This window comes from Aethalodelphis obliquidens, unplaced genomic scaffold, assembly GCF_003676395.1.
Source record: "Aethalodelphis obliquidens isolate GAN/ISIS:26980383/991018 unplaced genomic scaffold, ASM367639v1 scaffold7, whole genome shotgun sequence".
Classification (NCBI taxonomy): Eukaryota; Metazoa; Chordata; class Mammalia; order Artiodactyla; family Delphinidae; genus Aethalodelphis; species Aethalodelphis obliquidens.
In genome coordinates, this window is record NW_020837951.1 from 30,638,349 (window position 1) to 30,653,323 (window position 14,975).

The 14,975-nt window shown below is 38.1% G+C and overlaps 1 protein-coding gene across 2 annotated transcripts in view; it reads right to left on the bottom strand.

The window, feature by feature from the left end:
* The window catches only part of PLPPR1 (phospholipid phosphatase related 1), a 264,328-nt gene that overhangs the window by 104,249 nt on the left and 145,104 nt on the right, over nt 1–14,975 (bottom strand). The window contains exons 1-2 of one of the 2 annotated variants that reach the window (XM_027105355.1): nt 14,544–14,740; nt 14,249–14,356 (exon numbers count right to left, since the gene is read on the bottom strand). In XM_027105355.1, coding sequence (XP_026961156.1) covers nt 14,249–14,311 — 63 coding nt within the window. In that variant the 5' untranslated portion in view covers nt 14,312–14,356; nt 14,544–14,740. Of the gene's footprint in view, nt 1–14,248; nt 14,357–14,543; nt 14,741–14,975 lie in introns of those variants that run through there. The other variant, XM_027105354.1, reaches the window with a different exon arrangement.

Below are 14,975 nucleotides of genomic sequence, written 5' to 3' on the forward strand. Positions count from 1 at the left end.
TGTCTTGTCTTAGGACATGCCAAAGGTAAGTTTGAACAATTGAGCCCTCAACTGTTTGGTCAAATAACATGTAGTTCCAGTGAAAATGAGTGTTTAAATTTTTTTTGTTGTTTCTGTTGGCTAAGCATTCTTTTGTCTACTATCAAAAGAAAATTAATTCCTCAGTTATCTAAATTACATGTAGTATACACAGAATTAATATTTATCTCCAGAAAAATCTGAAGATTTTCAAGAAAAAGCTGCAGGATTTAATATCAAGTGATTAGGATACTTTCAGAAGGATGGTGAGCACATTAAACTTCATAAGGGGATGCACACCCACACAAAAATAATAGCAAACAGTGTGAAAAATAAAATTGCCTGAATTGACTCAATTTTTTTTTTCCATGGAAAAACCCTCTTGTTTATTTGATTAAACAAAAATAAAATAAGCTGCATAGGAACAATTTTAAAGTCCAAAGAGACACCAACTTTGTTTTAAGGCTGCAGTAGCCGATACAGCATCTCCTTGCTACCTTCTCCAGCCTTCTCTGTGGACCAGAGCGATACATTCAGAAACCTGTTAGCTAACATAAGAGTTTTTGAACGCTTTTCCACTGGTTCTTCACCTGCTCATTGCCTGTCATGCCTGAGGCCTGCAGTATATCACTTAAGATTTAAAAGTAAAAATCCAGAGGGCAGGAGAAAAAAAAAAAAAACCCACCCCAAACAAAAACCTACCTTAAAGGTTTGGGGGAAAAACCTTTGTTTCCCCATTCTCCACTTAATTGACAGGATCCGCACCACCACCGCGATGCCCATTTTTAAAAGTGTCAGGAGGCAGTCAGCACCCAGGTGGGCTTGCAGCATGGTTTCTGCGGCCTGGGCAGTTATTGACTCAATTTTAATTAGGTGGATTTAATTAAATTTCCTTTATCAAATCTCTTAAAAAAATTTTTTCACCCTCCATTCTTCAAATCTTATCCCCTAATTTCGCTGGAATAAAGTTGTTCTACTCCACATACAGTATATTCTCTGCCTTAGTCTGGGATCCGCTTCCCCCCACCAAAGTGGACCTTGAGACAGTGATGTGGGTGCAAGTAGTTTATTTGTGAAGTGACCCAGGAAGCACCTGAAGGAGGGGGAAGGGAGACAAGGAAGGGAGGAAAGCCAGTGAAGGTGCATTAGTGAATAGGTTACCCCTAGGGGTAACTGGCATTCTACCTCGCTGGGAACCTCTCAGAGACTATGTGAAACTCCCTTCAGAATAGTCCTGCTGAGGAGTGAGGAAGGTAGACAGTTTATCCACCATCATGGCCTTCTTCACTGGTCAAGGGGAACTGAAGGTAACCCCCCCAGCAATCATGGCCTCCTTAACTTGTTAGGCCTAGCATGTTTCTACAGCTAGAGAATGGCCTCTAGACAGAGGACAGAGAAACCTGTATGTCTGTTCAGGACTGTTTGCAAGTGCCCTGGGTCAAGGAAAAATGGGCAGGGTGCTGCCCGCATTTGCTGCACTGTGTCTGTCTACAATGAATTGCTTTATTGATCGACTTAGTTTTCAACTTTACTGGACATAATGACCTGAAAGACATAGAAAACTACATATCTCTAGCCCCCTGCCCCCATTCTGATTAAGATCAGTAGTTGGGTTCAGGAACCTGAATTTTAACAAGCACCCAATTGTTCCAAAGCAAGGGGTCCCTGGGCCACTGTGTGAAAATACTGTGCTAGTGTCGACAAAGACCATAAATTCATCCCATGTGTGTTAACCAGTGTCTGGGAGAGAAAAATCTCTAAATTGGCCACAGATGGATCTTACTTCCCTATGTCCCATTTTTTCAAATATAAGCTGTTGCTTGTAAGGGGACTATAATGAGAGTATGTGGATGGTTAGCACGTTGGAAGTCTAATTCTGGAAAGTCACTTTAAATATAGATGCAGCCAACTGATCATGGGTCAGGGGCAAAATTACCAGATACCCTTACGGTGGAGTGACCATGCTTTTCCAACAAGATGGTGTGATGAGTAGGAGTGAATATAGGGGAAAAATAAGAAGAGTTGACATTGAAACAGAAAATGAAGTCATTGTACCTACATGTGTTGGTCAGGATTCTTAGGAAAAAAATATCTTCAAGTCTTTGTTACAGGGAGCTTGCATATAAACCAGTGCAGCTTTGGGAAGCATCAAAGCCAGACCAACTGTTGAAACCATCTTTTTCAAAGTTTCCTGGGTTATGATAAAAGGTGACATGGTACTTCTAAAAGCAACTGGCTATGCTCAGAATTTTTTTGATGAAGTATTGTTCCTTTCACATTCTTCTCATCTGTCTGATACATATTATGGAGAGAGGGCAATGAGGGCCCTAGGGCCATGACACTTGTTCGTCTCTCTAAGAATGCTGTTCTACAGTCTGGAGAGAGATGGTATCTATTGTAAATAGTGCAGACCTGAGCTCATGTTTCCTCTCCTTGGTTCCAGGTTCTCATCATCACTTCTCTCTGACATTTCCTGTTATCAGATAAGGTATAAACTTAAAATATCCAGAAGTATCCTGGTTTCCCAAAGCCTTTCGGATACATACATTGCTTAATATGGCCTGCAAGGTACTTCATGACCTGGCCTCTGTCTGCCTTGCCAGTCTCCTCTGTCACTAATCCCTGTCTTATCCTTTAAGCTCCAGCCTTATTAAAACTCTTCCAGCTTTTCAATTCTCTGTAGATCCTTAGTTCTTGGCTCATGCCAAGCTGTCTCTTCCTCCTAGAAGACTCTCCCCTCCCCCTTTTCCTTCAGTTGAGTGAACACTCACTAGTCTTCAGGTATCGCTCTAAATGAACTTTCTCTGGGATGCTTCCCCGGCCCCTTTGGAAGGTGAGTCAGAGCTGTTATAGGAATCTTTGTAGGCCCTGGGATCTAACACTTTTGAAGGCTCCTCCTCACATCACATTGAAGTAGATTCAGATATAATACATTATACATAATTGTTCTTGCTATAAATATTAGGAGATGATTTTTATATTTCTGCTTTTGAAATTATTTGGCTATGAATAATTTAATTTGCTATTGATTATGACAGGGTCAAGAGTTACAGGTTTGGTTGCTAACTCAGTTAATAACCAGCTGTGTGACCTTAGACAAGTCACTAAACCTCTCTGAATCTCAATTATCTGATCTGAAACAAGAGAGATTTGCAAAGTGATCTAGGCCCCCATTTAGCACTAAGAGCCTTTATTCTTAACTGTGAGGAGAGATATTTTTGGTGCTGCTAAATGTCTGGGGGTAGGAGTGGGACAAGGATTCTTTACTCCACTGACATAACAGGCAACAAGGAGATACAGCCACTGGTAGGCACTCTGGCCAGAGCTGCCAGTTGAGTAGAAAAAGACAGTTCCACAAATATGTGTAGAAAAGACAGTAGTTCTAAAACTGAAAATAAGAACAATCATTATTTTATATAATGAACAATCTAATATACCACCCTATAACCAGAGAAAAATCCAGGGCACTCAAATATATTTTCCTAAATTTGTTTTTCTAAACAAGACTGACAATTGAAGCATGACTATATTTATAGTAATGCCCCCAAGGTTTCTGTTGGTGACAAACATGTAGTATGTGCTGTAAACAATAAGCCAGTGTTAGAAAGAGCAACCCTCACTATTGTTTCAATTAATTCTACACTGAGACATGATATGAGACTGCAGATTTTTTGTGAATGAGTTTAAGTTACAGAAGAAGTAGCCTGTTTCTATCTTTGTACAAAGGTATTTTCATATTTCATACTATACACATCAATAACTTAGTGTAATCTTAAAAGGGAGTTATTTTTTCTCTGATAGAAAAAGTAATCAAGTTCTATGCAAAAAATGTACTTCTAATCCCAACACCCAGAGACGAACACTGATTTTTGCACATCCCTTTTCTTTCTAGGCAGTTATATAGCCACATATGCATATTTCCAAAATGGCATCACGTTTTACAGCTGTGCTGCAGAATTTGAATGGAGAGGTTATCTGGCTTGGAGGCTACAATATCTACTGCCATGACCCGAACACACCTGGCATGTCTGAGAAGTCAATGCAGCTGATGGTCCACAAAACAACATTTTCCATGAACTAATCTGCATGGAAAAAGGGGAAGGAAAAACACGAATAGAGGAGACAAGTGTGTCTGCCTTAGGTTTTGGTTCTTCCACGAGTACGTGGATTCAGTCAGGTCTGAGTCCTGTGAACAGAAGGCTGTAGAGACACAGCAGCTCCCCCTGATGTTCAGGTGACCAAGTGAAACGTCAAGTTGGGAGCAGGGTTTTCTCCTATCCTCTGTGTAGACAAGTACCAGTGGCTGAGATATTAGCACCCCGCATGGGAGCAAAGCCAGCAGTGGTAGGGATGAGGCACCGTTTTTTTTTTTTTTAGATGTTGGGGGTAGGAGATTATTAATTAATTAATTAATCATTTTTGCTGTGTTGGGTCTTCGTTTCTGTGCGAGGGCTTTCTCTAGCTGTGGCAAGCGGGGGCCACTCTTCATCGCGGTGCACGGGCCTCTCACTATCGCGGCCTCTCTTGTTGCAGAGCACAGGCTCCAGACGCGCAGGCTCAGTAAGTAGTTGTGGCTCATGGGCCTAGTTGCTCCGCGGCATGTGGGATCCTCCCAGACCAGGGTTCGAACCCGTGTCCGCTGCATTAGCAGGCAGACTCTCAACCACTGCGCCACCAGGGAAGGCCGGGATGAGGCACCTTTATGTGGCTTCTTTGCTTGAGAAAATGGATATGCATGGCTGGAGCTGATGAACAAAATTCTCTCATTCTCTGGGTAACAAGAGCCCAGAGACTGCTTCATGAGCATTGGTATCAATCCCAGGCTTAACCAGGGAAGACTGGAGAGCTTCTGGAATCCTCCATGAGCAGGTGTGAGCAATAGACAGTAGAGAACAGACTTGCGGTTGCCAAGGGGGAGGGAAGGATTGAGATTTTGGGATTAGCAGATGCGAACTAGTATATATACGATGGATAAACAACAAGGTCCTACTGTATAGTACAGGGAGCGATATTCAATATCCCGTGATAAACCATAATGGAAAAGAACATCAAAAGGAATGTATATATATGTATAACTGAATCACTTTTCTGTACAGCAGAAATTACAGAACATTGTAAATCAACTATGCTTCAATTAAAAAAGTGTGCTTTTGGGGTCAAAAGGGGAGTATAAAGTCTTGAAGATTTTGGGACACAGTGCCAAGCTGCTTCTCCCTACAGATTGCTATTTCAACATTCCTATAAATTATAATTTTTATATGCTATGAGATAGATTTGAATTCGAGGGTTTTTGTTGTTGTTGTTGTTGTTTTAGAATAAATGATCATAACATTGCATTGGTTTAAAAATTAGGCTTGAATCCTAATTCCAAGATTACATCAAGAGAAATACAAAGAGTTTGGCCAGCCACACATATCGGTGACAACTTAGACTGCTTCATATTATATTTAAAGGATGAATTTTATCAGAAAAATGCATCACAAAGCAAAGAATGAATTCACCTGCAGCCTGTGCAAAATAATATACTGCAGTAGGGACAAGATGTTTTTATAGCTCTTGAAGAATATAACTGTTCAGTCCAGAGTCTGTCATTATTTTGGCATGATTGTCTGGGCTCGTGACCCATAGGGTAGAATGTAAAATTCTATGAGGATCAGAGTATTGGTGCATTCATGCAACATCATGAAGAATGCTTGGTTTAAGGTGCTTTGTCAATTATTAGGGAAACTGATAGGAGGCATGCTACCACATTGTATACAGCATGGGAATAAGGTGGTCTGGAAAACGACACCAAGTAGGTGGCTGAGTTAAGGAAAGCATTCTTGGGTAGAACCTGGGAAACGGCACTTGGGTGTGGATGGTTCTCAACGTTGGTATTTTGATAATATGAAAAATAGATACCTAAATATTGGCATCGTCCTTTTGCCCCAGTACTGCAAAGAGTAGTCAAAATGATGATTAAATAAGGAAATGCATGGGAAAGTACTTTACAACGTGCATTTGTCATTGCAAGTTTTAAAAGACCACAGATTTTTCATTACTTTGTTTGAAACCTTACCCGATAACATCTCAATATATTCCAAAAACATTATCCCCCTAAGACCAGGAATGTTGCATATCTGAGGATTAATCTGCCAGAGTTCCTCTCTAATTGTCAGGGGTTTGGTGTCCATGTATATGTGTGTGTGAGTATGTGTTTGGTTAGTTTTATTTTTCATCTTTGTTGATTTTGTTTTATATTGGGTAGAATCTGTTATTTTAAATTATTTTTATGCTAACATTTATTAACCACTTATTACTTAACAAGCACTTTCAGGCGCATTACCTCATTTCTCAAAAGTGCTCAGGAAGAAGCTGTTTCTATTTCCACTTCACAGATGAAGCAACTGATGTTCAAAGAAGGTGCGCAAGTTTCTAGCAGCAGTAAATGGCAGAGCCAGGACTCAAACCCAGTTTTTCTGACATCAAGTTATTTTCTCATTCTACTCTACTATGTATGAGGATAAGATTTTGATACTTTCTCCTTGCAAGAACCAGCAGAGTTTTTTTCTTTTTCTTTTAAAAGGAGAAAAAGATCCCAATGTGACTTAAATATAAATGCAATCTAAGTCTCAGAAACAAGGCAATCAGAGCTGCTAAATCTTAGCAGCTGCAAGTAAAGAGCAGAAAGCAAGGCCAAGCAACTCTTCTTTTAAAATTTGAGGCGCATGAAACAAAGATACTGAAATGGCACTCATTGTCCAAAAATGATGAGGCGGAATTCCTTAACTTCTGGCCCTGGAGAAAGACACTCAGAATCACCGAGTTCTTGCAGAACATCATGAGATTATTTACCTTCAGGCTGGGATTTATAACAATCACCTTGTAGGTTACAGCTGAGAAAAATGAGTTGTCAAAAAAGGCAACCACAATTGCAAGTACAAGCAACTGTCAAAATGATAAAACTGTCACATCTATACATATCAAGCAACAGTTGCATTCATTATGTACAACTCCTGGTACTTAATACTGTCTGCCAAGGAAGCTAAGCTCCATTTAGAGTTTTGCTGTTAGCACAAATATATTTGAAAGAGACTTGACTGAGTTTTTCATGATTTTACAGAGAATGCAGTGAAATTGTCTTGAGAGGAATCCACTGATATCTGGGGAAGATTTGTCAAAAGGGGTATCTCAGCCTTAAGTATTTTGCAAAAGTACACCAGTATTGATTTTGGGGACATGTGAGATCTCTAACAGCTTGTATTCTTATTTTTAGGGAAAAAAATTATACTTCAATGACCAGTTTGAGTGTGTTTTCCCTCAGGGAAATTCTCCGTTTGTAGATCTTTAAGCATGGGAGGTATTGTTGAAATGACAGAGAAAAGGAGAGAGAGAAGGAAAGCATGGAGAGAGGGAGGGGGATCAGAAATAGAGTAAAAGGGAGAGACAGAGGTAGGGAAGGCAGAGGGAGAGAAAGAGAAAAATGGACTAAGGACGAAAACCACAAAGAATATTTGATTATTTTGATCGCTTTTTTGAAGATACTTTGTTGTACATGTATCCTCACCCAAAATTAATATTATTGATTTCAAGGAGTAAAAATGAGGATGAGGAAGTTGATGTCCTCATGTTCATTTATAGGTTGGTAACTTTCTACCACTTTACCTACACCCTCTGACTTTTCTAGCTTTTGTCTAGTTCAGCATTTGCTCTTTTTTACTTGCTCTAGTAGAACCAGATCAGTGAAGAGATGAAAGCTGGCCAGAAATACTGTTGTGCGCCATATCGGAATTTTAGTGATTCTGAAGTTCCCTCTCATTAGTGATAGAAAAGTTTATATTCCGGCCCTTAAAGTCATTATTCTCTTGTCAAGGGCCTTCCATTTAAGAGGCTTAAGCCAGCATGGAAAGGTACTTTTTTTTTTTTTTTTTTTTTTTTGCGGTACACGGGCCTCTCACTGTTGTGGCCTCTCCCGTTGCGGAGCACAGGCTCCGGACGCGCATGCTCAGCGGCCGTGACTCACGGGCCCAGCCGCTCCGCGGCATGTGGGATCTTCCCGGACCGGGGCACGAACCCGTGTCCCCTGCATCAGCAGGCGGACTCTCAACCACTGCGCCACCAGGGAAGCCCGGAAAGGTACATTTTAAGGATTAGCTGACACTGGGAGATGTATACGAGACGTTTTTCTGAATATCTAACATTCGAGGGCTTGGTTTCTGGAAGCACCTGCATTACCCATTGCATATCATACTTCTCAATCTGTTCTGCTGTCCTCCCACTGTTAATCCCCTCATTTCAGCCCATTACCTTCTGTATTTACTCTCGTAATCTACAAACTTTGCTCTCTCTCCAGTGACATCGTAACCCTTATTTTGGTTTGTGACATTCAAGGATTACCTAGAGCAATGCTCTCCTGACTTGTTACCGTCATGAGAGCTTTCCTGCTGCATGCTGCTTTGTCAGATAGCCTCTCTAGCACTGTTTCAGCCTTCTAAGTGAAAAATTCACCCAGAAGGCAGGCTCCTGCTTTGTCAGCACATTTGAATTTTAGAGACTGGTTGGCATCTATTCTCCTCACCAATTGCCACAAATAAAACACACACCCCCGGCCCCCAGTCAAAATTTTGTGCTCATATAGTTGAAATCACCAAGAAAATACACATCAGTGCTCCACCTGTGGGCATTTTGTGTCTCTCATCCCCACCCTCCGTCTCCCACACATGTTAAACATGGCCCAACAGCCATGGACCTGCAAAAAACTTGGTGAGATCCAAGTTACAGAAACCTAGTTAGTATGTAAAGTATGCAAAAAGAGCAGAACACTTAATGACTTGGGAGAGAAAAACAAGTTCTAAAAAAGTGAGTGTTGAATGAATGAATGCATTCATGGAACAAAGATGGCATGAAAACATTCTAATGCAAACATCTACAAGCAATGGTTAGCGTTTTTCTTTCTTTTTAATTCACAGGTGAGCTCAATCAAAAAGCATACCGAAAATAAGAGTGGTAACTGAGTAAACTGATGATAGGTGAACCTAAGTGGGACTAGAGAAAGGGGTACATGTCAATCTTAGTAACAAGGTTTGGGTTTTAATGTCCATGAGGATAGGACATCCTGAGGACTGAGTTGGAACTGAGACTCCTATGTAAAACCCAGAATTCCTGAAAGCTTGCTTTTCACTTCAGAGAAGAAGTGTTCTATGTAAATCCACCTGCTGGCACAGGAAGACTACAAGGAAGATGAACTTTGATTAATTATACTTTGGGATTGTGCAAATTTGACTTACGAATATAGTAGTGTAAACCCAAGAGAAACATGCATGCAAAAACTTTCCAAAGAGATGCTCTTAAAACCTAAGGCCCAGAAGAATTCTACAGAGGAAGCAAGCTCTGCCGAAAATGAGCTAAGAATAATTAAAAATATAAATAAACAATCCACCATGAGCTAGAGACAACGGACACAACATACAGGAGGATCACAATATCAGGAATTTCAGAAAAGAGAATAATCTGAAAGAATAAAAAATAAAAACCATAAGCATAGAAATACTATAAAAACAGATTTTTTAAATGCACATAGAACTTCTAGATATTAAAAAGAGATGGGTTAAGAGACATGGACTATAGAAAGAATGAGAAGATCCAACATACATCAAATAGAAAGAGAGAACAGAGAATGGAGGAAGAGAATATTTGAAGATGTGATGTCTGAGAGTTTTATAGAATTGGTATAAACATGGCTTCATATTCAAGATGTAAAACAAGTCCTAGCCAGTATAAATACACACTTAGACATGTTATACTGAATTTCAGGACACCAAAGAAAAATGTAAAAGCAACTGGAGAGAAAAAGTGGATTACCTATTAAGAACAGTAATAAGAGAAAAGAGTTTTTATACCAACAATAAAGACATGGGATGGAAGGAGAGTGAAATGGATTAACATTATGAAAGTTCTGAGAGTAGAAAATAAACTAGTCAATCTAGAATTCAATGCCAAGAGAGATCACCATTCCAGATTAATTGTAATGTAAAGATGACTTCAGATAAATATTAAGAAGTTTTACAATTCACTAGATCCTTGCTGAAACAACTACTAAGGGATAAATTTCATGAGGAAATTAAATCCTGAAGGAGAAGAATAAAAGGAGGAATGGTAAGAAAAAAACCTCCAAACTGATGAATATGTGGGTAAAGTCACTGAAGCCCTGACTGAAAAATTAATGAAAAATTTAAGGAAGATATAAAAATCATGAATGACGCTCAAGGTCCTGAAGTGACCTAAAAATAGCATTAAAAGAAGCATAGAGCTATTGATTAACCTCAATTTTTGTTGTTTATATATTTAAAATTTAGGACTAAGCTTTAAAAGAATAGAAATAAAATCTATAATTTGTAACATAAAGGGGGATTCAAACAAGGAATCTAATTTAGAAGGCAGAACAGAAAAAATAAGTCCATGCTTATTTATAATTTAATATTGAAACACTTGAAGTATTTCCTTTAAAATCAGCAACAAGGTAAGGATGTCCTCTACCACTGTCTTTATCCAATATTACACTGGGGGCCTTAGCCAAAGCAATAAGAAAAACAAATTAATTGTAACAATCAGAAAAGAAAAAACAGATCTGCTACTACTTGCAGATTATATAACTGAAAAAAAATCTAAGAAATATACAGATACTAGTAAAACCAATAATCAAGTCTAACAAAGTTTTTTCAAGAAAACTGATTTAAAATATTAATATTGTTTCTATAATGAAGCAACAAACAACTGGAAAATGTAATCATCTCCCCACAATTCCACCACTAGGCAATCCAAGGAAAGCCCTTGCACACATGTGCATAGAGACAGAAATAAGAATATTTCCTGCAAAAAAAGAAAAAATAAAAAAGCTGTAAGAGTATAAAACTTAAAAAAAATAAACAACAAAGAATCAACCAAACCATCCCTCAGTAGGTATAGTCACACAATGGGATAAAATGCAACAATTAAAAAGAATGAATTGCCAATCTGGACAAATCTCAGAAACATAATGTTGAATGAAAAGGTAAGTTGCAAAAAGAAGGTTCATTATGGTATCATTTATGTAAAATCTCCCTAAAATATAATTTATGAATATATGGACATGTAGGGAAAATATGAAAATATGCGTAAGAATCATGCAAGGGAATGAAGCCTCTAACTTCACATACATACAACTGACCCTTGAACAATGCGAGGGTTAATCCACATGTAACTTATAGTCAGAACTCCAGATCCATGGTTCCTCCACATCCACAGATTCAACCAACCATGGACTGTGTAGCACTGTAGTGTTTACTATTGAAAAACATCTCCATATAAGTGGAATCGTGCAGTTCAAATCAACATTGTTCAAGGGTCAACTGTAGTTACTTCTGGGTCTAGGATAATAGGACTTCAGCCATAGCTGTAATATTTTATATTCCTTGAAAAAATATTTGAAGCACATATGGCATAATTTTAAGATTTGGTCTTGATGGTAGGTGCAATGATGTCTGTTACATTATTTTCTCTGTTTGAATCTTTTCATAATTAAAAAGCAATGTGAAGAGATATTTATTGATCATATTGACATTTTAACCAAGTTATTTTTGATCAAGTTTTCTGATATTCCTGTTATAATGCAGGTAAATAGTAAGTATTTTCTTTTGTTTCTTTTGTTTTGTTCCCATTGGATCTTACTCAGAGTTTTGTTGCACAATCTCAGAAGAGACTTTAACAATTTTTTTTTTAACCTTTTGACTCCCTTTACCCACTTCTGTCCTCTTCACTGTACCCCCACCTCTGGCAGCCACAAATCTGTTCTCTGTATCTATGAGCTTGTTTTTTTTTTTCCTTTTCAGATTCCACATATGTATTCCACATATTTATATTTCACAATCATACAGTATTTGTCTTTCTTTGACTGACTTGTTTCACTTAGTGTAATGCCCTTGAGATCCATACATGTCACAAATGGCAGTATTTCACTTCTTTTTGATGGCTGAATAATATTCCACCGTATATATACACCACAATTGCATTATCCATTCATCTATTGTCGGACACCTAGGTTGTTTCTATATCTTGGCTATTGCAAATAGTGCAGCAATGAACATGGGGTACGTATAACAATAAGCATTTGATGAATGAAATGCATGAGAATCATGAAAGCCACTTTGAGAGTCACCTCTTCCCTTCTCAGTTTCTACTTTATTCTACTTCACTTCCTCTCTTTCTTTCTCCTGATTGTTTCAGACAAGTCAGTGATATGTCTTAAACCTCTATGCAAAGTAAGAATGACAATACAGCAAGAAAAAGAATAAGCTATCTTTCCTCTCCAAGATTTTTCTTATATTTATGTCTGTGTCAGGTTAAGGCATACAAAGACTAATTTATGTCTTTTGTTGTTTGCTCTACCCATCAAGCTCATCGTTCACACATTAGAGGGCTGAAAATCTTTAGAGATAGAGCTTCCAGAAATAAAGTAAATCTCTTACTTTAAGGTTTGTTTCCTGTTCTATTTTTAAGAAAATTTAAAATAAAATTGCTACCATGAGGGTAGCAATTTTATTGACAGGTGACTTATTCTAAATTTCCCCTAGTTTACTTTAAAATTTTATTTTTCTTATGACAAAAGAGAAAGGGTTTTAACATTGAAAAATATAGTGTTACAGCCTTCTACCATTTCCCCCATGAGCAGTGGGAGAAAGGACTCCTTTTTCTACGTTACAATTTCAATATGAACAATAGTAAGTAGAACCCACAATATATATAATGTATAGTTATTGTCTGAAAGGAGTTATTCTTGGCCTTGTACAGCAAGATAAGAGTATTAAGAATATGTGTTTATGTTGAGAGATGAGTTCTTTCTTTACCCTTTCAGAGATATAGCTTGAGTCTGAGTATCTTAACTTCTATCAACACCTCTGTCCCAACCTAATCTCCTATATTTCCACCTGGTTCTGCAATACAAACAGGTTCACAAATATCACCAGAAAATAAATCATCTAGTAATATTTGTTCATCTAAACTACCAAGGGATATCTATAAGGTGAAACTCAAGGATCGGCCAAACATATATATTTGGCCCCCAAATCGGAATGCTCAAAATTATCCAACTGACTATGTAAATAGCTAAAGTTATTTCAAGAGCTAGAAGATAAAAACAAAACAAAAACCAAACTTGTTTCATTGATTCATAGGCTGTGTTTAAATAACATATGTACTGAAAGTACATGTTTGCTAACATCAGTAGTGGTTTAATTCAAGTGTCTGTTTTCACACAGGGAATAAAATGGATCAACGTGCATAGTCCTCCCATACTCAGGCAAAAAGATCCCCTGCCCCATAACATAAGAACAAGCTACAGCTGATCCTTGGGATGGAGAGACTATAGGGGTAGTTACCCAGAAAGGAAACTTAGGACATTTACTTTTTAGCTCTTTATATCGTCATATTTTAAACACAATTTTCAGGATAAAAACCAATCTGTTAGATGCTCTATCTCTTGGAGTAGATGCTCTATCTCTTGGAGAAGGCAGATATAATATCGTCTCTGGCAAATAAACATCTTATTTTGAGATAACCTGGAGTAGCTTTTTTTTTCATCCTATTATTCCAAATTTCCTAAAATTTCCAAGTCTTTGTCTCTTCCGTAGCAAACATTATAGAAAGGGAGGTACAGTGGGGAAAGGGTGCAGGAAGTTTAACCCAAAAGATGCTGGAGAAATTGTTTGCTGGTACAAAGTTGGAGCAACTCAACAAAATCATTTATGAACAAAAGAAGTTGCACACTATACAAGTTCTCAATATCCCACTAAAGAAAACTGCCCAGTGGAGAGAGTCAACTCTAAGATTTCTTTTTCTCTGTATGGGCTCCAAGGCAAAAGGCCATCAACTAACATCATCTGTAAACCTCATTTATTGAATTCCTAAAACATGATATTGATTTTTTAAAAAATAATTTAATCAAAATGCTGCATTCATAATTAATAATATATTCAAGTCACCACTGAAAATAAAAGAAATCTAATAAAACACATTTTGTACCCCATACATGAACCTTGTTCTATGGTTTCCTATTCAAGAAACACTTGGCATATCTCATTAATTCTTTACCAATATGTGTGCTATCAAAATTTCATTATCATAAGATTAAATAATTTTAAAAAATAATCCAACTTCTCAGCATAAAAACTGCTACAATTATTCCAATTTGTCTGTAAAGGCAAATAAATACACCTACCTCAACAAATATAAAACACGGGATGATGGAATAACTTCGTTGAGTGTTGTTTCCTACAGCCATTTCTTACAACATGTAGCAAGGCTGCACCGTCTTAAACTGTCCAGGCTGAAATAGAAATAGATAGCATGGTGTTAAGAACCGTATGTTTAGCAGTCCTTTAGGTATTTACATAAAAATATCAGCTACCCTCTAGATAAGCAAGCTGTGTACAAACAATGCAAAATACTAATCTACAACACAGTCAAGTCAGACTAATAATCAGTCCAGAGAAGAGAAAGTAATGTATACTAGCCATGAACAGTCTTTGAGCCTAAATGACCAGGTAGGGAGCTCCTGTGCACACAGTTATAGTGAACAGAATTCTAATCGCCTGGTGCTGCACAGTGCCTTAACCCAGTAGACTGTGCTCATGCCATGAACGCAGTTTTTGCGACAAAACATTTGTTATTGTCCATTCTGTATGAATCTCCCCTTTCTGTGCCTGATCCTTGCAGTCTGCCATCTAGGGACGCGTTTATTTCCGCCTTCGCCTCTCCCTTTGGAGCTGACATTTAGCACTGAGGCACTAATCCCTGACTTCTTTCCGTGACCACTCTGCCCTTGCTCCCTTGACTGCAGGGCTATTAACTACTCTGGATTAATACATCACTGATCCCTCTCACTGGGTTCCCTCAGCCGTGTGTGTGTGTGTGTGTGTGTGTGTGTGTGTGTGTGTGTGTGTGTG